The 25,298-nt window shown below is 36.5% G+C and overlaps 1 protein-coding gene across 5 annotated transcripts in view; it reads right to left on the bottom strand.

The window, feature by feature from the left end:
• Positions 1 to 25,298, bottom strand: part of ulk4 (unc-51 like kinase 4) — a 278,515-nt gene that overhangs the window by 107,501 nt on the left and 145,716 nt on the right. For all 5 annotated transcript variants that reach the window (XM_068214079.2, XM_073925751.1, XM_068214078.2 and 2 more), the window contains 2 exons: positions 23,405 to 23,497; positions 4,934 to 4,982 (listed from right to left, as the gene is read on the bottom strand). In XM_068214079.2, coding sequence (XP_068070180.2) covers positions 4,934 to 4,982; positions 23,405 to 23,497 — 142 coding nt within the window. The remainder of the gene's footprint in view (positions 1 to 4,933; positions 4,983 to 23,404; positions 23,498 to 25,298) is intronic.

Raw genomic sequence — 25,298 nt, 5'->3', positions numbered from 1 at the left:
TGCTCAGATTTTTAAACAGAATAGGTGGTTTGTATTTGGTATTTTTTTCAATTTTAAGTTATTAATGCTTTCAAATTTTTAAATAACTAAAGTCTACATTAAGCAGAATCTGAATCTTTTATTATGGAACTTTTTCTTCTTTGCTGCATGGAGGGCGCCATAGCGACCAGCAGGGCTCAATTTGTGCTGGAACAAGCTGGATCCTGCACCTCAATTTACCAATCCCCCTCCTCACACCACACCACCGCTTTTCAACTTCATCTGCGACATCTCTCCCTCCTCTGGTAACATGCTGGATCTCGCAATTTACGAATTAAGCACTGCTGTCTTCCGGTAGGAAGCATAGAACTTCCGTAATTAAAATTAACTAGTAATTAAATCTTGATCCAAAAATGGTTGACAAAACCGTTTTGAGTGGCTTACGGAGTGTTTTTTGAGGCACAACTTTGATTTTAAAAGATAAGTGTTAAAGCTGTTATACTTCTGTCAGATGTGGTCATACCTGCCAACAATTGTCTCTGGAAATCCGGGAGACTGGCGGGGGGATTCGTGGGTTTTGTTGGTTTTCACGAACTGAAGGGGTGGGGGTGGGGGAGAGGGTTTTCCGAGAGACTCGAAAAAAAATGGGAGGTGGGTCTGAAATACGGAAGACTCCCAGGAAAAACGGGAGTGTTGGCAGGTACGCATGTGGTTCAAGTGCGCAAGAAAAATGTCCTCCTAAATCAATGTCTACCGTCAGATAAGATGCAGAAATATAAGCCCAATCCCAATTTTACCCCTTAGCCCTTCTCTTTACCAGTGTCCCAGTTCTCTTTATCTTGAAGGCGTAGGGCTAAGGCAGGGGTGTGCAAACTCAGGAACCGTTTACACTAATGCGTTTTAGTTTGAAAACGCATAAGTTTTGCTACAGTTACGCCAACCGTCCACACTACGCCGGAGTTCTCGAGCACCGAAAACGGTGGAGAGGCCGTTTTCATTCTGAAACGCTGCTGCTCCGTCTCAGTGTGGATGAGCAAAAACGGAGACATCTGAAAACGGAGGCGGGGCTGCAGACATTCGCTTCTCTGATTGGGGTTTTTCCTCAATATTAAGTAGCCCACACACAGTTCAGTCCTGCATTCTCTCCTTGTAAGTTCAGACATCGCAAGTTTGATCAAGGCTGCATCTCTTCTTCTCAGTTTGATATGGAAAACAGACTATACCGAGGAAACAGGTAAATCTTCAAAGGGAACAGTGTACTTTATAACTTCATTCACATCACCCTGGCTACGTTGCTTCACTTTCTCAACAATAAAATGTAAACATGATTTAAGGAACTGCCTATTTTCATTTTAATATTAGCAACTTAGACAGCAGAAATGTTGAGGCGTCGTGCTGCATGAGCGTCATCTTCACTGTGTGGATATTTATAACTAAACGGAGCCGATAACAACTGCCTCCTTTCAATTTCAGTGAAAATACAAAACACACCCTCTCTTTTGCTGAATATCAGTTTTAATAATCGATAATGGCCATTATAAAAGTATAACATACAATAAGTGTATACATTATAGGAAATAAAGGCAAGCAATCAGTCAATATACAGAATGTACGTGGTTACATTAATCATTAACTTATCTTTGCGCTCAGCCAAAACACGTTACCTGAGAAAAATTAATAGATTCCAATGACCAAAGTCAGGGAATATGTCGTTAGATAAAGACAACAAGATGAATGAAATATCCCGTTTAATAATTATAGTGAGATTAGATCCAGCGGGAGATGCTTGATGAGAAGTCCGACTAGCACAGCTCTCATCTGGGTAGATGGGCTGCAGCGCTTGCCTGAGAGTGTCTGTGTGGTCACGTGATGTGCGTTTTCAGCGTTTTGGTGTGGACAGAGAGCATTTCAGAAACGCTGGATAAAACGCGAGTGTGGACGTGGATCGTTTTCATTCTAAAACGCCGTTTTAAAACTAAAACGCACTAGTGTAAACGGGGCCTCAGTCCTGGAGGGCCGGTTTCCTGGAGAGTTTAGCTGAAACCCTAATCAAACACCCCTAAACTCTTACTAGGTATACTAGAAACTTCCTGGCAAGTGTGTTAAAGCAAGTTGGAGTTAAACTCAGCAGGACACCAGACCTCCAGGACCGAGTTTGGACACCCCTGAGCTAAGGGGAAGAGCTAGATAGCCCTTCAAACAGATATTTCAGGATCACACTCAAAACCAAAAGCTAAAGTTATATTTCCCAGAATACACCAGCCACAACGGCAGAATGGCTGCACACAGAAGAAGGTGCACAAATTAATATTTTTGTTATTATTACAACAAATTTGTTTTACAACAAATAAGCACATGTTTTAATACGTTCATAACAGCGTTGGTGTTTTACCATCATGCATGTTTTACCAAAAAAAAAAACCTAAAATAAAAAACGCAAAATTTTGCTTTCTATAATCTCTAACAATAACTAATGAACAGCAGTCCCACTACATTCTGTCACTTGATGACACTCGAATACCCTGTCAGAAAAGTCTAGTGGGTGGGAACGAGCTTTTTACAGTGTCTGCTATAATGTTAGTGTTGTTTTTGTGTGTTTATGTAGATGAATATGGTCACTGTGTAAATACACAGTATAGTTATGATCATATTGCCACATTAGATCGTTTTGATAACATGATATATGCCTTCAGTGTTTTCCTGAAGATAAATACCAACAAACAACTCAACTGGAATCAACAGCAATCGCCATCCACCCCACCCTCCAACCATTCAAAGTTCATAAGCGTGATTTGACTGACTTTGTGACATCATCAAGCCCAGAAAACAATGAGGGTAGTCTAAACAAGCCTTCATTGCAGTTCATGCAAATAGACTGTTTTAAAGGAGAACTGGGAGTCAGGACTTAATTCACAATTAATACATAATTGATGCCTCTTAGTGAAATAAAATAAATAAAACATATTTACATTATTAAAAAAAATGTGCTTCCACTCTGGCACTCAAAAGCACCCCCTTTAAAGATGTTGTTTGTAAAATTGAACATTGTATGTATACACAGTATGTATTTATGCATGTAAGAAAAAAAGCATTGTGTAAAAGCAATAAGTGAGTGAAGGCTGTGCTGTACTGTAAGCTAAAGGAGATGCAGGCGCTCAGCTGTGCATCTTGACTAACATTGACCTTTAGCTGTGAGGATTCTCAATAAAGCATGGCCTTTCAAAGGTATCGCTTAAGTGCAAGAGTCTACATCTCATTTAACACAAGGCTTCTTCAATCCATAACATCCGCCCTTTAAATTGTGTGAGATGCTTTCTCTACAGAGAAAAAAAACAAATTTAAATGTAACTCATTTACAGACTAAAATCGCACACATTTATAACGTCAACCAACTTATAAGTTATCATTTAAAGCCCATCAATAATCTATTTATTTAGTTAGATAAATGTGTAAATATATATATATATATATATATATATATATATATATATAATGTATAATAAAAACGACAACTAGTTGACGTTTATTTTTGTAAATACTATTATTTGTACATATTTGTTTGCACACTTATTAACAGTTATTTTATTCTAACTAGCAAATGCTCTTAGTTAATTGCATTTATTCGATAACAAAGGTTAACATATGCTGTAAAAAAAAACATATATTGCTGATTATAATTTCACGTTAGTTAAACCATAACTAACGCTAAGTGATGGGAAAACTTTTCTAATGATATCTGTTGACATTTTTGTCAATCATGGGACACTTGTTAGAAATCTGTCAGCTCTGGATTGCTGCTGTGCACCTCAAAAAATGACCAGTTATCCAAAATAAAACCTTTAAAAACTGTGGCGTATAACTCTCAAAAAGAATCTAAAGCACTTTTTTTGCTCAGCTTTTCAAATATGTGCCTTCCACTGTGGCCTGCTGTGTGTGTGTGTGCTGTTGACTATTAACAGTAGATGTAGTGTTGACTCTAATGAGAATGTAACCTGCTGTTGAAAAGGCCTCACATCCACACTCCATTAACTCTGCAAGCCAATTACACATTGCACTCTGATAGGTCAGACCCTGCCGCCTCATTTACATAATAACTCAATGGATACGGTGAAGGTAGAACATGCTCAGTGAGAAAGGTCTGACTGCTATGCACAAACATACACACACACAAACACACTGTTTAAATGGCAAAACTATAAAGAATAAAAAACCTGTTAAAGAATTACTTCACTTAAAAATGAAGATTCCTTATTTTTTGTACAGCAAGAAGACTTTTTGACTTATTTACCATCCAATACACTGCTTTAAATCCTTTTTGATGTACTTATTTGATTTGTGTAGGGTGTGATTCAAAATCTGCTTCAAATACTGTTATTTTGAAGATTAGGAAACTTAAAAAGGGCCGTTTGTGACATAATATTAGGAAATTAGCAATATTAGAATTATTTTAGAATTATTAAAGATTAGATCAATCTTAGATAAAGATAGATAAATTCTGCTATGCGTTTACAAGAATAAATTACATAAAAACTGAACTGTAAAATAAATAAATAATTATATTTATATATATTTAAATATTCAATCCATATTAATATTTCAAAACATTTTGAAATTGTGTAATCTGACCAGGGCTTTAATTGTTTTTGTTTTCAATCAACTTAAATTTGTTAAACAATTGCATTAACTTAATCGATTTGAAGGTATGGTGTGGAACCCAGCATTTTTTACAGAGAAAACAATATTTTTATACTAGAAAATGCTTATAGATTTAAGAATTCTTAGATCTTTGGGCTAGAAAATTGGTAAAATTCCACCACCACCAAAAACAAACATTCAATTTCTCCAACATAGTGCTTTCTGATTTCCATCAAGTTGTTCATTTTCTGGTAATCTCATTGGTTAGCAAAATCAGAGCCGAAAAACCCAAGGCAATAAACGAATGAAGCGCACTTACCTCAATGACTTGAAAGATAGCAGGCAGGAGACGGCTCTCTCTAACAAGCCTGTGGGGGGAAAAACAAACACACACACACACACACACACGTTTAGCTTGTGACACACACATTTACTTCATGGCGCTAGGCCCACGTTCCATCTTCATTAGTGTGACACTTGTGCGTGCATTTGGGTTTTGGCAGAGAACGGGACCGCTGAGGTGTGAACGCTCCGTCGTGCCAAGATCAGTCAGCTGGGAAAATGACCTTTGACTAATCCGGTGACGAGTGAAAACGAGAGAGAAAGTGTGCTGCCGCAGGAGATGAAAGAGTGATGGAGGGAGAAAGTCAGATGGAAGAAAAACAATGTATTGAGGGCGAGAAAGAGAGCGGCTGTGTACCAAAACATAGTGAGCTTCCGACCTAGACAGCATTTTTGGAATTCATAGAACAACATTACGCTGCTCTCACAGGAGAGGCTCTCGTTCAAATTGAATGGTTTTAATGTTTCAATGTGCATATGATGCAGGAAATACATTTTAAAAATAATGCACTGGTGGCTCAGTGGGTAGAACAATCGCCTCACGATAAGAAGGTCCCTGGTCTGAGTCCTGGCTGGCTCAGTTGGCATTTCTGTGTAAAGTTTGCATGTTCTCCCTGTGTTGGCGTGGATTTCATCCGGGTGGTTTGGTTTTCCCTACAGTCCAAAGAAATGCAGTATAGATGAATTGAATAAACTTAATTGGCCGTGGTTTATGTGTGTGAATGAGTGTGTATGGGTGTTTCCTAGTACTGGGTTGCAGCTGTAAGGGCATCTGCTATGTAAAACATATGCTGGATAAGTTGGTGGTCTATTCCGCTGTGGCAACCCCTGATGAATAAAGGGACTAAACTGAAAGAAAATGAATGAATAATGCTTTGCACAATAGATGGATGGATTTAACATTTAAAAAGACTAATTAACACAAAAAAATACTACTTTGCAGTAAAATTACAATTTGCAGTTTAATCATTTTAGATCATCAATTTTTTATAGAGAAACTACATAAAAATAGACAAATTTTACAGTAAAATAATGTGCAGTTTAATTACTTTTAATCCATAAGTTTTACTATCCACTTGTTAAGTCGTGACGTATCGGTGATGTACAAAATACTGTTTTCAGGTCCAAGCCACTACTCATTTAAATTTAGAAAATATTTGTATATGGCTACTTTTTAGTTATATCACACATTAAAGTGAATTTTATATAAAATCTTGATGTACACAACAGTCTTTGGACTTACTGCAGCACAAATACAATTTGTACAAATTTTTTTATCACTTTCTGGCCATTGAATATATGGCATGGATATACTGTCAGAAGTCAGAATTATTAGCCTCCCTTTAAATTTTTTTCTTTTTTAAAAATTTCCTAAATGATGTTTAACAGAGCAATGACATGTTCACAGTATGTCTGATAATATTTTTTTCTTCTGGAGAAAGTCTTATTTGTTTTATTTCGGCAAGAATAAAAGCAGTTTTTAATTTTTTATTCACCATTTTAAGCTCAAAATGATTAGCCCCTTTGAGCTATATATTTTTTCGATAGTCTACAGAACAAACCATCATTGTACAATGCTTTTCCTAATTACCATAACCTGCTTAGTTAACCTAATTAACCTAGTTAAGCATTTAAATGTCACTTTAAGCTGTATAAAAGTGTCTTGAAAAACATCTAGTTAAATATCATTTACTGTCATCATGACAAAGATAAAATAAATCAGTTATTAGAAATGAGAAGGAAAAAATATTTTCATTAAACAGAAACTTTGTAAAATAAATAAACGGGGGCTAATAATTTTGACTTCAACTGTATATATATATATATATATATAGAGAGAGAGAGAGAGAGAGAGAGAGAGAGAGAGAGAGAGAGAGAGAGAGAGAGAGAGAGAGAGAGAGAGAGAGAGAGAGAGAGAGAGAGAGAGAGAGAGAGAGAGAGAGAGAGAGAGAGAGAGAGAGAGAGAGAGAGAGAGTTGAAGAGAGTTGTTGAGTTGTTGAAGAGAGTTGAAGTCAAAATTATTAGCCCAAACAAATATTTCCAAATGATGTTAAACAGAGCAAGGAAATTTTCACAGTATGTCTGATAATATTTTTTCTTCTGGGAAAAAGTCTTAATTGTTTTATAACGGCTAGAATAAAAACAGTTTTTATTTAAAAAAAAAAAAAAAAATTAAGATCAATATTATTAGCCCCTTTACGCAACATTTGTTTTTTAATAGTATACAGAACAAATCATCATTATACAATTTGCCCTAACTTGCCTAATTAATCTTTAAATGCCACTTTAAGCTGAATATCAGTGAAATCTTATTATTTACTGTCATCATGGCAAAGATAAAATAAATCAGTTATAAGAAATGAGTTATTCAAACTATTATGTTTAGAAATGGGTTAAAAAAAATCTTCTTTCCGTTAAACAGAAATCAAGGAAAAAACATACAGGGGGGGCTGATAACTGACTTCAAATATATCTAATTCAGAAGTCTCATTAATTATATCCAAGCAACCCAGTTTTTAAAACAAATGTTCATATGTGACTATGACTTCCAAATGTAGCTGTACAGGTAGGCAGCTCACTAGGTTTAAATCAAGAGGATCGAGTGTTCAAATGTGCCTATGATGTCTAAAAAGACTATCTACTGTAGGTAGGCAGTTCACCAGGTCCAAACTGAATCCTTGCACAGAACTACAGTACGTATGATGCTCAGAAATGCTATGTAGGCAGCAAAAGTTGAAATAGTTTTTTTAAGCAATATGCGAAAACAGAATTGGCCAAATGCTATGCTATCTACAGTTGAAGTCAGAGTTATTAGCCCTCCTGAATTATTAGCCCCCTGTATATTTCCCCCAATTTCTGCTTAATGGAAAGATGATTTTCTTTCAACACATTTCTAAACATAATAGTTTTAATAACTCATTTCTAAATTATTTTATCTTTGCCATGATGACAGTACATTCTATTTGACTAGATATTTTTCAAGATACTAGTATTCAGCTTAAAGTAACATTTAAAGGCTTTACTAGGTTACTAAGGCAAATCATTGTATAACGATGGTTTGTTCTGTAGAAAATTGCAAAAAAAATATTGCTTAAGAGGGCTAATAATAACACTGACAATAAAAAAAAAAAAAAAAAATATATATATATATATATATATATATATATATATATATATATATATATATATATATATATATATATATATATATATATATATATATATATATATGGCTTTTAATCAAGCCAAAATAAAACAAACATGACTTTCTCCAGAAAAAAAAATAATAATAATTAAAAAAAAAAAAAAATATATATATATATATATATATATATATATATATATATATATATATATATATATATATATATATATATATATATTACAGGAAATACTGTGAAAAATTCCTTGCTCTGTTAAGCATATTTTGGGAAATATTTAAAAAAGAAAAGAAAAAAAGAATCACAAGAGGGCAGATAATTTTCACTTTAATTGTATCTAATGGACAAAATGTGGTAGTAAAAACAGTGTCAACAGAGTGGCTCTTTTTTTTACACTGCATATTTATGTCTAAAAATGCTGACTAGGTAGGCAGTTCAATATGTCTAAATCATTTAGATACAATGTACACAACTGTCTATATGATGTGTGAAACCGCTGACATGCTAAACAGCTCGCCAGATTTGTATGTAATTAAGGTGTCCAAAGCTGCTGACCTGCTAAATTTGTGTCTCCTGAACTGAACATTCAAACAGGTCTAAAGTCTTGTTGGTCTGAAAGAAATGCTTGAACATATCTATAATGCCCTACACAGAAATATAATGCTTCATTCATTCATTTTCCTTCAGCTTAGTCTCTATTTCAGAGGTTGCCACAGCAGAATGAACTGCCAACTATTCTAGCATATGTTTTATGCAGTGGATGCCCTTCCAGCTGCAACCCAGTACTGGGAAACACCCATACACTCATTCACACACGCACTCATACACTACGGCCTATTTAGTTTATTCGATTCATCTACTGTATAGCGCATGTGTTTGGACTGTGGGGGGAAACCGAAGCACTCGGAGGAAACCCATGCTAATAAGAGGAGAACATGCAAACTCCACACAGAAATGGCAACTGGCCCTGCCAGGACTCGAACCAGCAATCTTCTTGCTGTTAGGTGACAGTGAGAACCACTAAGCCACCGTGCCACTAAAATGCTTCATTGGATTTACTACTTTTTTAAGGTAAGTGGATGCAAACAAATTATAATGGGCTGAATTTAAACAAACAAATTAAGTTGAACATTACTAAATTTAGTTAGTTTGTTTATTTGTTTAATTCAACCCATATAAATTGTTTGAAAAGATAAAAAATAAAAATCAGTGTAGGCAGGCAGATCACGAAGCTTAGAAACGAAGCCGGAGAAGCTCCAGACAGCCTGACTCAGAGGAGTAATGGAAGTCTTTATTGAAAATGACTCGCCGTTCTCTATTATTGATTAAAGTCTTTGATTCACGGCCAATTACCGTATGCAAAAAGCGCATTGAGCAGAATGCCACAATAATCGGAGAAAAAGACAGACAGAAAAAGTGGAGTTAGTTGAAGGGTCACGTTTGGAATACTCTTGATGTCCTTCCCAGTCATCTCAATGATATATGACACAGCTCCAGTTCTTATATCTCCCCTGAGTGTGTGTGCTCTAGGGAAGGATCTTTGAGTAAGAGTTGTTGCTATTAAACATTTGAAGATCATTACATTACACAATTTTTAATACTGCAGGACAAAGTAAAAACCAAACTAACATTAAAGCTGCAAGCAGCGATGAAAGGGAGCTGGTGCCTGGGCTCACTGTCGCCCGGTGGCCTTAGGATGACAGAGAACAGCGAACAATAATAATTTAAACTGATATATACTGCATATATAGATATAAAACTGAGAAAACGTCTTTCTGTCAGCAGGTGGCGCTATGATTGGGACTCAATATAGACATGTAGAATCTCTTTTAGTTTGTGAATTTTCAGGCAGATCTCATTGTGTGGCTGAGTTATGTACTTACTCCTCTATGGCTATAAACTGAAATTTGTCAGTCCGCCACGGACATGCCCTTCAGCGAAAACTCTAGATCTTCACAATTTAACATCACAAAGGTCTTTGGATTAAGCTAACAGAAGATTAATTCGATCTAATAAAATTTGTAGAAGAAATTTGTAACAATGTAAAACGTGTAATTTTTCTGTTGCCAGCAGGTGGCGACTGAATATTGGCATATATATTGGCATGACTGCAACAGAATATTGGCATGTAAATGTGTTCAGGTCAGGACTCTTATCAAACGTGTAATATGCAGCAGATCGGACAATGCATGCCTGAGTTAAAACAACTTCCTGTTTTGTGGCGAAACATCAAAGTTTGTGAGGCTGCCATGAACACGCCCTTTGGCGAAAACTCGAGATCTTTGCAATTTAACATCGCCAAGGCCTTCAGATGACAAAACCCAATTTTGGTGTTGATCAGATAAAATACTGAAAAGAAGTTTGTTAAAATACAACGTCTAGAAATGCCAAAAACTGCCTTTTTTAGAAAAGGAAGTTGAAAATATTCGACTGTTCGGTTTGGGATTTCGCCCCAAGAGACTTTTTTGTAGGTTTTGGCATGTTTGACTTGTCTGGCAATTTTCAAAGTAGCTCAGTGGCTACTTCGTCAAACGTGCATAGGTGAAGCTGTCGAGTCATTTTGCCACAGCCACTTCTGAAACCCATATTAAACATACTTCTGGCGCGTGTAAAGTTTTTTAAGTTTTCGAGCATGTTCAGACCCTCAAAAATGCTATTCGTTTTAGAGAAGAAGGAGAGACTTTTAGTCGCTGTTTCAAGTTATCTGGAGCTGTACAACTTCAAAAAACGTGTAAAACTATCACAGTGACTGTTTACATGGACATCAGTAATCGAATTATTTGCCTTAATCTGAATAAGACAATAGTATTATTAAGGTGTTTACATGAGTGGCTTTTTGATTGCTCCTTTCATGACCCCGTTTTACATGATATGGCACATGGTTCGATTAACATCATTGCATCACCGCCCTATCCACATATCCTCCGGGGTTTCATGTAATTTCGGGAGTTCCATTATTAATTTGTTGACTTTAACTGCAGTTTGGCACTTTCACTTTCATTTAGGAACATTTCATGCATGCCCCTCATGACAAACAAGATATTGGATGCGAGTATGAACTGCTGGAAGAGCGTAGTTTTAGGCATGTATTGACTGTGTATAGACTATCCTGTCGCAAAATGAGGTGAGAGTCCTACACGAAGGTAATAGTTTGATTGTAGAGTTTACATATCTGTACTGCACTTCAATAATGCCACTACAATCGGCACACTCCACATGTCTTAATCCCATTTCTGTTTAGTTCGATTATGAATCGGATTAATCAAAAATCGCTGTTTACACGATAGACTCTTAATCAGAGTATTGTCTTAATCGTATTGAAAACGTATTATAGGTGTTTATGTAAACAATGTTATCAAATATTACATCTATAACAATATCATCAGCAGCACTCACGCACAATACGTAGCTGAGAGAGATAGAGGTGAATGTGGAGGTCTATATATGAGTAAATCTGCCACTAACTTGCTGAATTCCTGCTATGTGAACCCAAAGCCACAGGTAGAGAGAGCATTATCCTCTTTGTGTCTCAAAGTCTAAAAGAAGTCAGCACAGCTTAAACCTGGGATTTAGGGAATTTTAGAGTCTTTACTTTACTGGCTTTATGGTGTCAAAATAATTGCATGTTGGTAAGAATTTGGGTTTAAAAAAATAAAAAATATAAAAATAAAATCAACACAACCAGAAACAGACACAGCAATGTCTTTGTGTTAGTCAGACCAGAGTATAATATGTAATAATAATAACAGAGTATAATAATAACAATTGGATTGTTTTTTTGTTTTTTTTGACTACTTTTTTTTCTGGATTGACATAATGCATGCACTGTGAAAGTCTGAAATTAAAGAGCAGATGTGAAAAAAACAAATCCAGACATACAAAAACTGTAGCAAAAAGGTCCATTTGGAGCTGTAATGGCCACAATCTTCGTTTACTTCTTACTTATGGACCAAGATTTATCAATAGGCGGCCCACAGAAAATGTTCTTGCTTATGGCCAGTTTAAAGATAAAAAAAAAAAAAAAAAAAAAAGCATACATTCAACGGCCACTTTATTAGGTACAGCTTACTAGTACCGTGTTGACCCTTCATTTGCCTTCAGAACTGCCTTAATCCTTCATGGCATAGATTTAACAAGGTACTGGAAATATTTCTCAAAGATTTTGGTCCATATTGACATGATAGCATCCCGCAGCTGCAGCAGATTTGTCCACTGCACATCGATGATGCGAATCTCTCGTTCCACGTCATGATGTCTTTTTTTTTTTGCCACTAATTCATGCGAGATTCCAAAATGTGCATACAAAAAGCTGGATGTACTGTATGTTTCCCCCAGTGTGCCGTTGTAATGCATCAACACAAAAAGGTAAAACCACACTGCTCAATCCATTTTATGAGCTTCATAAAATATCCTGCAGAATCGAATTTCACTTTTTTTGACAATATTACAGAAATCAAATAATACCAATAGAATAGCTGAATTAGAAATTGTGTCTTCCACATGAACACGACACCTCGACATGACTTACAATACACATAAACTCATAAAGTCCTCAACTAAGACAAAGTTAATAAGCAACAAAGAGGCTCTTTAAAACACCAGGAATAGATCACCTGCAGCAAGCACCCCTGATTCATTCATATACAGTGAGGGAAACAAACATTGAACACGTCACCGTTTTTCCCACCACACGTATTGTAAATGTGCTGGTGACTTGATATTTTGACCAAAGAAATCCATTTATGCAAAGGAAACAAAACTAATTAGTTTACACATGAACTTAGGTGTAATAAAACAAAATGACACAGGGTAAAGTATTGAACACATGAAGAAAGGAAGATGTAGAAAGACAGTGAAGGCCCAGACAGCAACTGGAAGCTCTCAGTAGTTCTTCAGCAACACTCTGCTCTTCCTCAGTGTAAATGAATATCAGCTGCTTCAGTCCAACATCTACATTAGCAGGAGGATGAAGATGAAACCAGGGTGGACATTTCAGTCAATGGTCCAAAACACAGCGAAGGAAACTCTTAAATGCATTCAGAGAAAGAAAATCAAGCTGTAGAATGGCCTAGCCAATCACCTGACTTGAATCCAATAGAGAATACAAAATAAAATTCAGATTTGATAGAGAGATTTGAAAAACTCACACCCGAGCAATGCATATGACTTCATTCTCCATATGAGAGGCATCTTTAAGCTGCCATCACCAAAAAAAGCCCTTTAAATAAAGTATTAAATACCTTTCAATACATATTGTTTGTATGGTTTGGGCTTTTACCAAAATCTAGTTTAATTTCATGTCAACAGCTCCTTTAGAAATATTATTTCCTTGAAAAAACATGACAAGTTCAATACTTATTTCCGCCACTGCAGCACCATGATATATACACTCACTGATGGAGTCCACTGACAAAAGAGTGACGCACATCCAACAATCAGTGCGTTCAAGTGTGCTCTTCCTCCAGTCTGTTTATTCAGAACAGTCAATGATCTCTCATCTGTCTGCGCTCTCCTTCCCAATAAACATCATTACCCCTACAATTACCAACAAAACACAAGAGCCAATACAAACCACACACAGGCTTCGGGAACAACGGAGTAAGCAGCCATAATGAATAGGAGCATTTTATCATGACACACCAGACAGAGAAAGATTGTGGCCTTTTCGCACTGACGGCTTATTTGTGTCCGGTTTGTGCTCCATTAGGTCTTTAATAGCCAAGCAGGCCAGTGACTAGGATCACTCATCCATCTTCCTAAATGACTGCAGTTTGCGGAGGTCGACTGTGTGGGTGAAAAAAATACTGAGCTTTCAGAGCAACCAGGTTATTGGCCCACTTACACAGTCCTCAGGCAATGAAGCAGGCGTTTAGAGGCAGTTTTTCACTGTAAAGAGCAGACACACACCAAGCCGATGCCAAACAACTAGCACCAACCAAACCCAACAGTGTTGTCGCCTCGTGTTGGATCAAATCTGGACCAAAAAGCTGTGTGTGAACACACCAAATGGATAAAAGCCTGAACAAGAGGACATGACAGTTATCTGTTTTCTCGTTCCTCAAAGAAAAACCGAACTTCCAACGCACAAAGAGTGTAAACAAAGCAGCATTGAGAACCATTATAACAGTAATGGTCACTCACCAGGAAGGTATTCATTCATGCAAAAATGTCTGATAAATTAATAATCCATATTCACATCTTTTGCAAATATATTGAGAAATTAAGAGTGATTACAGCCGGCCTCTTTGTGATCACGTGCTTGTATGAACTCCCTATAACACGTGGGGATGCTCCTGTTGAGGTGGCGGATGGTCTCCTGAAGAATCTCTTTCCAGACCTGGACTAAAGCATCCGGCAACTCCTGGACAGTCTGAGGTGCAGCATGGCGTTGGCGTATGGAGCGAGACATTATTTCCCAGATGTGCTCAATTGGATTCAGGTCTGGAGAATGGGCGGGCCAGTCCAAAGCATCATTAGCCACACTGTCGGGCCAGTGCGAGCCAGGGCTTTTATTGGGGCCAGGCCATGCTAATAGCCCGGGAGCATGAGCATTGAGGCCGAAATCATGTCTCGTTTTCACTGTCAGGCTAGTAAATCGCAAACCCCGCCGGCAGAATGTCCCCCAAATCAAACATCACACAACCCGCCCAGTTCAGCGGGAATCAGACAAGCAGAAAAAGCACACCATTGCATAATCACGAAACAATTAAAATGAAGACAACCGAAACCAACAAATGACATAGTACAGCATTACAATATGTCTATATGCACAGGCCTATGTATTTTCATTCATTTTATTTGTTTACTTGCTGACCGACTGTTGGCATCATGCATCGAATTGTCTCGCCATCAACGAAGGGATGACCCAGCAATGATATAAAACCACAGAAATGTTCCGGTAATAACTTGGTATAAAATAAACGGCGTCAAACATTCAGCCAAATGCCCCGGAGAGACCTAAAACATATACATTTTTTTCCTATATGACACTAAATAGGTAATTCCCCTTTATTTAAGAGAATAATTCAAGAATGTTGTGTATTATTCGGTTAGCTTAAGTAAAGGAAATTGTTAAGTGTTTTAGGATATAAGCGCAAGTAATAAAATATAGGATATAGACTATATTTTGTTGCACTTAGCAGCTGTCCACTAATAAAGCTCTATATTTAAAATTTCATTTTTAAATTTTACCACGTCATATAAAACATAAACACTTCTTTCAGGACAGAGGACACATTTTTCACATACAGTTTCCCAATCCGTTTGTAAAGCAGCACTGCGCAGGACTGGATGATAGAAAAGAAGGTCGTTTCTGATCATTTCACACACCCAAAAAACTGCTCGGTTTGCACCATTTGATTAGTATCATCATATCTAAATAGCCTACTTCTTAAATAATATTTCAAAACTCCTTTGTTGTTTATTGTTTTTAGAAAATATCTAAAATCTTTTTTCAGAGGGGCCTTTATAAAATGAAAGTTTAAAATGGCTTAAAACGGTTTAATTTATTTGTGTTGTATAAACCTAAATTGTTTTAGCTTTTGTTTGTTTTATATTGGTTTATTTATTTAACGTGATTTTTATTGTATCCAATATTTGTTATTCTTTAAATGATTTCAATATAGCTTAGGCTATTCTATCTCGATGTGACACAATCGTTTTGAGTCTACAAAAGTGGAGACGTAATTTGTAAAGTTTTATGTCTTTCTGTTATATTCATAGCTTGTATTGAAAGAAAGCAAGAAAGCAAGAAAGAAAGTAAGAAAGAAAGAAAGAAAGAAAGAAACCCAGCCGCTTGTGGCATCAACAAAGCAGTGAAGTGAGCTTTCCTTTGGTCAGTATCTCACACACAGGCATCTAAATGCGCACATTTCACTTGAAAAAAAACTTGGAAAGAAAACTCTCGACGACTGTTACTGACTGCTGTGTCTTTAAAATGGTCTAAAGATTATTATGCGTTATTGAAACATCAAGGAGGATGCAGCAAAGAAATGTCACTTATTAAATTAATGCAACACTCTTACATTTAAAAGGAAAATATAAGGGCGATCATAAGCAAAAAGACCCCTAGCCTATGAGGTGTTATATGGAATAGCCTACCTTAAACTGACCAGCTATATGTTTTCCTTTCCCTTATTTATTTATTTTCAGTGCATGTACTTGTGTGCAAAAGGGAAAACTAGTGTAATGGCGGCACACCATCTTTACCAGACTCAGGCAAACCCCGCCTCTCCTTTCACTCCGCCCCCAAGCCCTATCTGGCACAAGGTATTCGGCGGGCTGAAGAAGGTCGGCTGCTGGCCCCGAGGAACCCCTGCTTTGGCCTGATCAGACCCCAGAAATCATAGTGGAAACCCAATTGGCCCTAGCTCGTCCTGACACGCTCGCTTTAGGTGAGACAATGGAAACTCGGCTTATGCCTGCTGACTGCTTACACACTCCAGCCACATAAGTTCTAGCATTGTCTTGCATTAGGTGGAACCCAGGTCAACCGCACTGGCATATGGTCTCACAACGGATCTGAGGATCTCATCTTGGTACCTAATGGCAGTCAGGCTACCTCTGGCAAGCACATGGAGGACCGAAGAAATGCCACCCCACACCATTACTGACCCACTACCAAACTGGTCATGCTGGAGGATGTTGCAGGCAGCAGAACGTTCTCCACGGCGGCTCCAGACTCTGTCATATGCTCAATGTGAGCCTGCTTTTACAGGCTTACTACAGTTCCCAGTAACCAGCCTGGTCTTGTATCTCAACACAGACATCAGCCAAACAAAAAAACAATAAGGCTGATGTAATTTCGGATGCTGACAAATTTGTCACAAAAATCAACATCCTATCAGCAGAGATGAGGTTCGGCACTGCCATTACAGGCATCTCAAATCTCAATCCCACATCTTGTCTTTTCCCATTCTCCGAAAACAAAACAAGACTAGTAGGTCTTAACTCACAAAAACAATAAAGTGTGATTTCACCGGTGCTAAGCAGCATTTTCACGGAAGCCGGAAGTGTCGAGATTGGCATTTCCACAGGTAAATGTCAAGCAAAGACACCAAAGCATCTAATAAGAGAACGTATGCACATAATCTTTACGCTTGCAGGCAACCTTTGCATCTGATCTCCAATCAGTCGGTGAGGAAAAAGCCTCTCCTCATTTCCCCTCATGACATTTACTGACTGGCCGACGGCACTCGGAGGGGCCCAGACACTATCAGAGCCCGTCGCGGGGATGTGATTTCACCTCTCGAGATTTCGGTCGTACTAACAAATAGATCCATTACATCGATTCCAGACACCCCATCCGTCCATCTCTGTCTCGTCCGTTCAGCGGATGTACAATGTTGTCAAGAGGCCGGTGTTCGCTATGCCCACGCGTGCTTTCAGTCCCGCGCTGCCCACATAAACAGCACTGAGAGAATAATAGCCAGTCACACATACAAACAATTGGTGACACTTCCACATGCGTGATGCGCCATGGACACAGACAGCTCCCACACACCGCACGTCCTGTCCAATATCCCACTAGCAGAGGCTGACACCCTTCACAGCGCAGTGCACACACTCACACACACACCACTGCTGTAGAAAGACATCAGCTCTACACACCAGCATTGGAGGAGAGAATAGTAACAATACAGCATCTTCGACCTGGTTTTAATTAATGTTAAGGTTTTTTAATGTGTACATTATCGGCCAAAGATTCGGGATCAGATTTGGACAAGGTTTTAAAAGAAGTGTAGTCTGCTCACCATGGCTGTGCTGTAAAAAAATTTACGCAATTTTTATGGTAACTAACTGTAAAACTACTTCTGTTCATCCACAAAGCTCAGTTTTACGTAGAAAATAAGTGAAGCATATGGGCCTAATGTGACTTTTGCAGCATGAGACGTGCTTCATTTGTTGAAGTGTATTTAATTCATTTCTGAGTTTAAAAGCACGAAAGAGAACTCGGACTCAGAAACAAGCAGAACACACACACACACACACACACACACACACGTAAAATCAAATATGCAAAAATGATTATTAATCTAAGTGATTATTCACATAAACCCTCATTTGTTAAGTAATAAACAAACATAAAGAATACAGAATGAAAAGACCTGTGAAAGTGAAAACTGTGTGGCTCTTAAAGTGTTAGTGCACTACATACCTGTGTGTCCTAAATCGCATACATATGCATTATTTACCATTAAATATTGTCAGGGAAACAGTTTAAATTTCCAGTTAGTGAAAAAAAACGTTACTATTTTAATTTGGGATGACACTCAATGCATATACTATGCTGTTGAGTGTGTAAGTGCATAAGCACTGTGCCATTTGGAGACGCCACTGTGTGTTTATCATTATTAATCAGTAAGGGGGAAAATTCAAGGGGGAAACAAATCCCTCACTCCTCTCGACTGAAGGACTTTTGTAGCTTTAATAAGAAACAAATCAAGTTCAATTCTTACAGCGAAGTCTCTTACATTTGAATGTTTTTATTCTATTGTCTATATATATATTTTTTTGCTTTTTGTTTTACTTTGTCCCATTTTGCTTCAGTATTAAGATTTGTGAAATTGCATGATCTTTGAAATGAATAGGTGTAATACCAACCTTATTAACATGGGAAAAATAAATAAATGAATAATTAACAAATAAACGAACACATAAATAAAAATAAAATAAACAAATAAACAAATAAATAATAAACAATAAAGTTAAATAAACAATCATACAATAAATAAAAATGTAGTTAAATAAAACATAAATAATTAAAACAAATAAGTAAGAAATTAAGTTAGATAGATAGATAAATAAATAAATAAAACAAACAAACAAACAATAAATAAACAAAAAATAAAGTTAAATAAATAAACATATATAAACAAACAATAAACAAACAAATGAAATTAAATGAATAAATAAAAAATAAATAAAAAATAAATTAAATAAATAAAACAAACAATACATAAAAATATATAGATAAAATGAATAAATAGTTCAACAAACAAACAATAATTAAAAAAATAAGTTAAATAAATGAAACAAAGTTAAATGAATAAATGAATAGAAAAATAAATAGTTAAATAAATAAACAATAAACAAAAAATAAGTTAAATAAATAAAAATAAAGTTAAATAAATAAATAGTTAAATAACCAAACAAACAAACAAACAGACAGACAAGCAAACAATAAATAAAAAATAAGTTAAATAAATACAAAAAAATGAAGTTAAACAAATAAATAAACAGACAAACAATAAATACACAATAAGATAAATAAATAAATAAAAAATAAAGTTAAATAAATAAAAAAATAGTTAAGTAAATAAATAGTTAAGTTAAATAAATAAATAAATAAATAAAAAAGTTAAATAAATAAAAAATAGAGTTAAATAAATAAAAAATTAAATAAAATAAATAAATAAATCCAAACCTTTTTTCATCATATGGCCCACTGAGAGCTATTTTAAATAATTGTGATTACAATTATGACCAAATTAATTATGCTTGTGATTTTTCCCATAATCAAGCAGCACTTAAGGTATTATCCCAAATATCCTTCCACTATTTTTCAGCTTCATTTTTGATTCCTTCACTGGCCATAAAACAAAGCACTAAAATGTCCTGTTTTCATTGTAAAATTACACCAATATGAAATTACTAATTCAGCGTTTAATCACTCTGCCGCAGCCAATCACATGCAAGTACAAACTAAACACTCAATTCAGCAGCAGTCAGACTATCTCTAAACTGAGTCAGAGAGCACATTAAGAGTTTGAACTAAACATCCTGGCTAGAAACTCCTTCATTATTCGCCTGCCAAAGTGCTAGCCAATGTGCTCTAGACATAAATTCTTAATACTGATAAAATTAACACTTTAGAGAAGCCGTTCAGCGCTGCTCCCTTAAGAGCACACACACACACACACATATATATTTTCTTTCGTCTTCACAAAAAGCCAAGAGTGGCCAAAGGTTCTCGATAATTGGAAAGTTTGAACTACTATCACAACCGATAATAAAGGAACGCCAGTGCTTGCGCGGAACCTGCTAATGTCCCTCATTTGCAATCTCATTTCGCCTGGAACCCATCAAGAGAAGGTCTGCGTTTTTTAGGACTTTATCAAGCGCTGGCAAACGCAATTTAATTTCACTATTGTGAGTGGAAATAGCTCTTCGCAGGCGGCGGCGGCAGATGCGGGGGGGTTTGGCTCGGCGACAGAGCGTTTTTTTTTTTCCGATTGGTGACATCAATTTGAATAGTTCAACCATGTGGCTGCAGCTCTATCAGAACCAAGAAAGACAATGTGCAGGAGGCCAGCAGGAGCCATTAGAGAAACAGCAGGGGGGATGAGGATAAGATAAGAAATGCACACACACATACATATATAGGCGTACGCACACACAATCCTTCACCTGAGCACTAAGACAAAACAGGAACAGAAGTGAAAGACAAAGAAATGAACATTTAGAGAAAATTACTGGTGTGTGTGTGTGTGTGTGTGTTATATTCAGTAGAGAATTATTAGCCCTCATGTTAAATTATAACTCTTTTATACATTTTTTTTCAGCAATTTCTTTTAACAGAGATTTTTGCAACACATTTCTGAGCATGATAGTTTTATAAACTAATTTCTAATAACTGTTTGCTTTAATCTTTGCCATGATGACAGCACATAATATTTTACTAGATATTTTTCAAGCTTAAAGTGACATTAAAAGGTTTAACTAGGTTAATTAGGCTATTCATTGTATAACGACAGTTTGATCTGTAGAGAATAAAAAAAAACTAATAATAAACTAATAATTTTGACCCTAAAATGGTTTTAAAAAAATAAAAACTAAATAATAAAACAAATAAGACTTTCTACAGAAGAAATATCAGACATACTGTGAAAAAAACATTTGGGGAATTTTTGAAAAAGAATAAATAAATAAAAATCACAGAAAGTAATCATTTTGACTTCAACTATATGTACCCTACAAAAACCAATGATCGACATGTTGTGCAGTCAGACTTAGAGCTTTCAAAACATAAACGTATAAATTCTACGTAAAAGCGTAATGAATATTATTAAGTACACAGTGAACTGTGAATGACTGCTGTTTGAAACTCGCAGAAGCATGTGGGCAAACCATACATGCATACACATACATATATACATACATCTGTGTATTTGCTTATTTGCTTTTGCTTTTTTTAATTGAGTTTATTATTTATTTTTAAGGATTTATTTGATTTTTAATTAGTGTTTGCTTCTTTTATTTAGATTTTTAACATGGTTTTATTTCTCTTTTATGTATTTATAGAAAGAAATGAAATACTGCTGATTCAACTTAAAATTGTAGATGACAACTATTTACAATGTCAAATTAAATTAAGCAAACTTTACTAACAGAGCTTTTTGAGTTAACTCAACTTAATCAAGTCAAGTGCAGTACTTGGGTTAAAGGTTCAGGCAACCTAAAAAAACTGTGCAGAAATTTGCCTTATAGGGGTTCAGCAGACGCGGCTGTAAAATAAATCACCCATACTTTAGATGCTTGACATTTTGAGTTTACTCTCTTCTTTCGTGCGTCAAATTCGCTTCATTCACTTCACAATAGACATTCAGATTTTTCAACCTGAGTGTATTGTCCGAATCACAGGTTAAGCACGTCAAATACCTGAAACGTTCAATTCACTTCCTGTCATACACTCGAATCGTGTCATATGCTCCGCCTTATTCGCGCAAATAGCACCGCAGGATGTCTATCACATTTTATGCGCATCAGATGTAAATGTGCCATTACAGTTTTAGGTTGGATTACATTTTTAACAGCGTATATTCATTTGCAAGCATATATTCACACATATATACTTTTAATAAATAAGTAAATCAATTAATAAACACTATTCAAACCAACACAATCTCACGGAAATTCGAAACTTTTTCATTTAATGGGTTCATATGTATTCGTACGTTCTCCTTTGTACAATTTAGTATGATTTGCTCATCCCCAATGACGATTGGGTGCCACACCTCCTTTTAAAAATCTTAATTTTTCTTATGATTGAACTAGTACGAATACGTATGAATTAGCCACTAAACTGACAAAAGGTAAAATAGTTACGTTTCCTCATGAGATCAGGCTGATCAAATTGTCACTTTTGAGTGCCGCCAAGGGGTTAAAAATGTAATAATTTTACAATGCTACACTCATTCATTCATTTTCTTGTCGGCTTAGTCCCTTTATTAATCTGGGGTCGCCACAGCGGAATGAACCGCCAACAATTCACCTATACCGCATGTCTTTGGACTGTGGGGGAAACCAGTGCACCCGGAGGAAACCCACTCGAATGCAGGGCGAACATGCAAACTCCGCACAGAAACGCCAACTGAGCCGAGGATCGAACCAGCGACCCAGCTACCTTCTTGCTGTGAGGCAACAGCACTACCTACTGCGCCACTGCTTGGCCCCACAATGCTACACTATTTAATATAAAAAATATCTATGCAGTGTGGAGAATAAAAATGTTTTTCCTATTTATATCAGACGTATCCTTTAGTAGTACACCTAAACATCTGTAGCACATCAGCTTTATTTTTTTAATTCGATACTGTAAGAGTTTTTGTTTTACACTGCTGTCTGTGGCAGCGGTTAGAATCCATCTCAGGAGTTTATTAGTCCTCAGCATGACCTACTTTTACACTCTCAGGATCAATAATCTAATAAGGCTGATTTCAAAAACGCACTAGAAATATATGCCTCGGGACAGTCTCCTGCCTCGCATCTCTGCTTCTCATATTGGTGTATTTGTCAAAGCAATGTAAAAATATTCTTAGTATACTCTCCTGCAGGAATATATTATTAATTAATAGAAAATGTCTTGTGCTGTGGTTAGAGAACAAAACTCACTATATAACATGTCCAAAAACAAACCAAAACAGGGTTACACATCACTATAATTAGTTCAGTTAGTTACTGTTAATTAATATATTTACTAACATGAACTAAGAATGCACAATACCTGTACATCATTTATTATTCATAGTTTCAACATCTACTAATTAATAACAAAATCCAAAGCTAACATTGACTGTGTTTTCATTAAGTAGCATTCATAGAGATTAATACATACTATAATAAATGTATTGCTCATTGTTTGCTCCTGTTAGTAAACACAAACAAGACATTATTGTAAACAGTATAATGGCCAACAATAAGACGTCAAATGAAGGCCATCCTGAAGTGTGTTTCTATATGATTAAATGCGAGGTTTGAGCACCGTGTGTGTGAGTGTTGCTGTTCACCTGCTGATTGGCGAGCTGTGCTCAGTGAGGGACACCAGTAGCTTGAGAGCGTAAACTGGTACAGGATCAGGCTCCAGGAGAAGAGTCTCATACCTGCAGAGAATAGCCCTCATTAAACAACACATGTGAATTATGAGGGAAATAGGATATATAGGTATACATAGAATATATAAAGGATAAAGTACAACTAGGCGGTTGTTAGTGTAGAATAAAGCCTGACATGTTTATCGGCAAACTGAAGTGAATCGGAGCACTGTTGTGTAAGACTGAAGGGCTTTATTCTGCGAAAACTACCATACTGAATGTACTTTATCGCTAATTACATGACTACTTGCCAGCAAACATTAAAGAATAGACACAAAACATTGTTCTGAGGGGTGAGAGTTCTTCAATTAAAGGCAAAGAAACAAAAACAGCTGAAGGGAGTATACACTAACCTATGCATTATTCAATCAGAAGAAGGCACCAAACAGTCAAAAACAGCGGCGTTAAAGACATGCATATATGGACATGAAGGTATTCAATGAAGTGCAAGACAATTAGATGTAACCAGAAGAGCCCGTGTTGTTAATTTTAGCAGTTGTTATCTGGAAAACACAGCGGAATATCGGAATAAAGCGACTGACCAATCAGTACAAGTATTCCAGAGAGCCATGTAATACTTTAATTGCAATTACCTTAATGCAAAAATAATTTCCTCAATTGTGATTGATTCATCTCTTTGAAATTGTTTTGCGACCATTGAGACATGTAATAAATGTAAGTTATAGCAAAGTCTCTTTAAGGCAGGGATGTCAAACTCAATTCCTGGAGGGCCGCAGCCCTGCACAGTTTAGTTCCAACCCTGCTCCACCACACTAACCTGTAGGTTTCAAACAAGCCTGAAGGACTCAGTTAGTTTGATCAGGTGTGTTCAACTAGGGTTGGAACTAAACTGTGCAAGGCTGCGGCCCTCCAGGAATTGAGTTTGACATCCCTGCTTTAAGGCAAGTCATTTCACTCTGCGGCCATCTTTGAAACGCCTCTTGGACAGTATGCCTGGGCATGTTTGAATAGGGAAACATCAAAATCTCCAAAATTTCTTGCCAAGCTTTGATTACATGTCATATTACAAATAACCTATTAAATTAAACAACAACTGTCTATTTAGTTTCATTTCTAAGTGTTCCTATCACACAAAATCTGCAGAAACTCACGTCTGGTCAGAGCCCCTCCCCCTATTCTATAGCAACTGCGGATTGGCTCCTGTACTAGAAGGCCGGCTTTATTCACCATATAGGGATCGATGATTGGCTCCTGTACTAGAAGGTGGGCTTTATTCGCCATATAGCGATCGATGATTGGCTCCTGTACTAGAAGGCAGGGCTTCATTTGCCATATAGCGATCGCTGATTGGCTCCTGTACTAGAAGGCGGGGCATCATTCACCATATTGACAGTTACACTTTTCCCCATTCAAAAGTGTACGAGTGACATGTCTTGTGTATTCTATAGGCTTTGGTTATAGGCTGAGACCCAAATCGCATGCTTCAATACTATATGATATGTTAAAAACAGTATGCGGGCCGAGTAGTATGTCAGAATACACAGTAGTCGAAAAATAGTAGGTGAGAAGTATTTGGATGACCTACTACTTCCGGTGAGATTCTGAAGTGTGCATCCAATTTATCCCACATGAAAGAATTCAAGATTGGAAGCAAAGTGACACAACTGACGTGGGTAGGTCACGTGATAATGGCCATTTTCACACAGTGATAACGATAAATATCCGGAAAATTTCCAGAACGACTTTACCGGTAAATTAAAAAAAGCGCTGTTTACACAGGCGAGGATGTTACGGAATTTTTCCGGAAAAGACCATTCACACATCCATTCCAAAATACCGATAAATTCTG

This window comes from Danio rerio, chromosome 16 (genome assembly GCF_049306965.1).
Source record: "Danio rerio strain Tuebingen ecotype United States chromosome 16, GRCz12tu, whole genome shotgun sequence".
Classification (NCBI taxonomy): Eukaryota; Metazoa; Chordata; class Actinopteri; order Cypriniformes; family Danionidae; genus Danio; species Danio rerio.
Note: the sequence above shows the minus strand (reverse complement) of the source record. Positions and strands in the feature narration are given on the sequence as shown.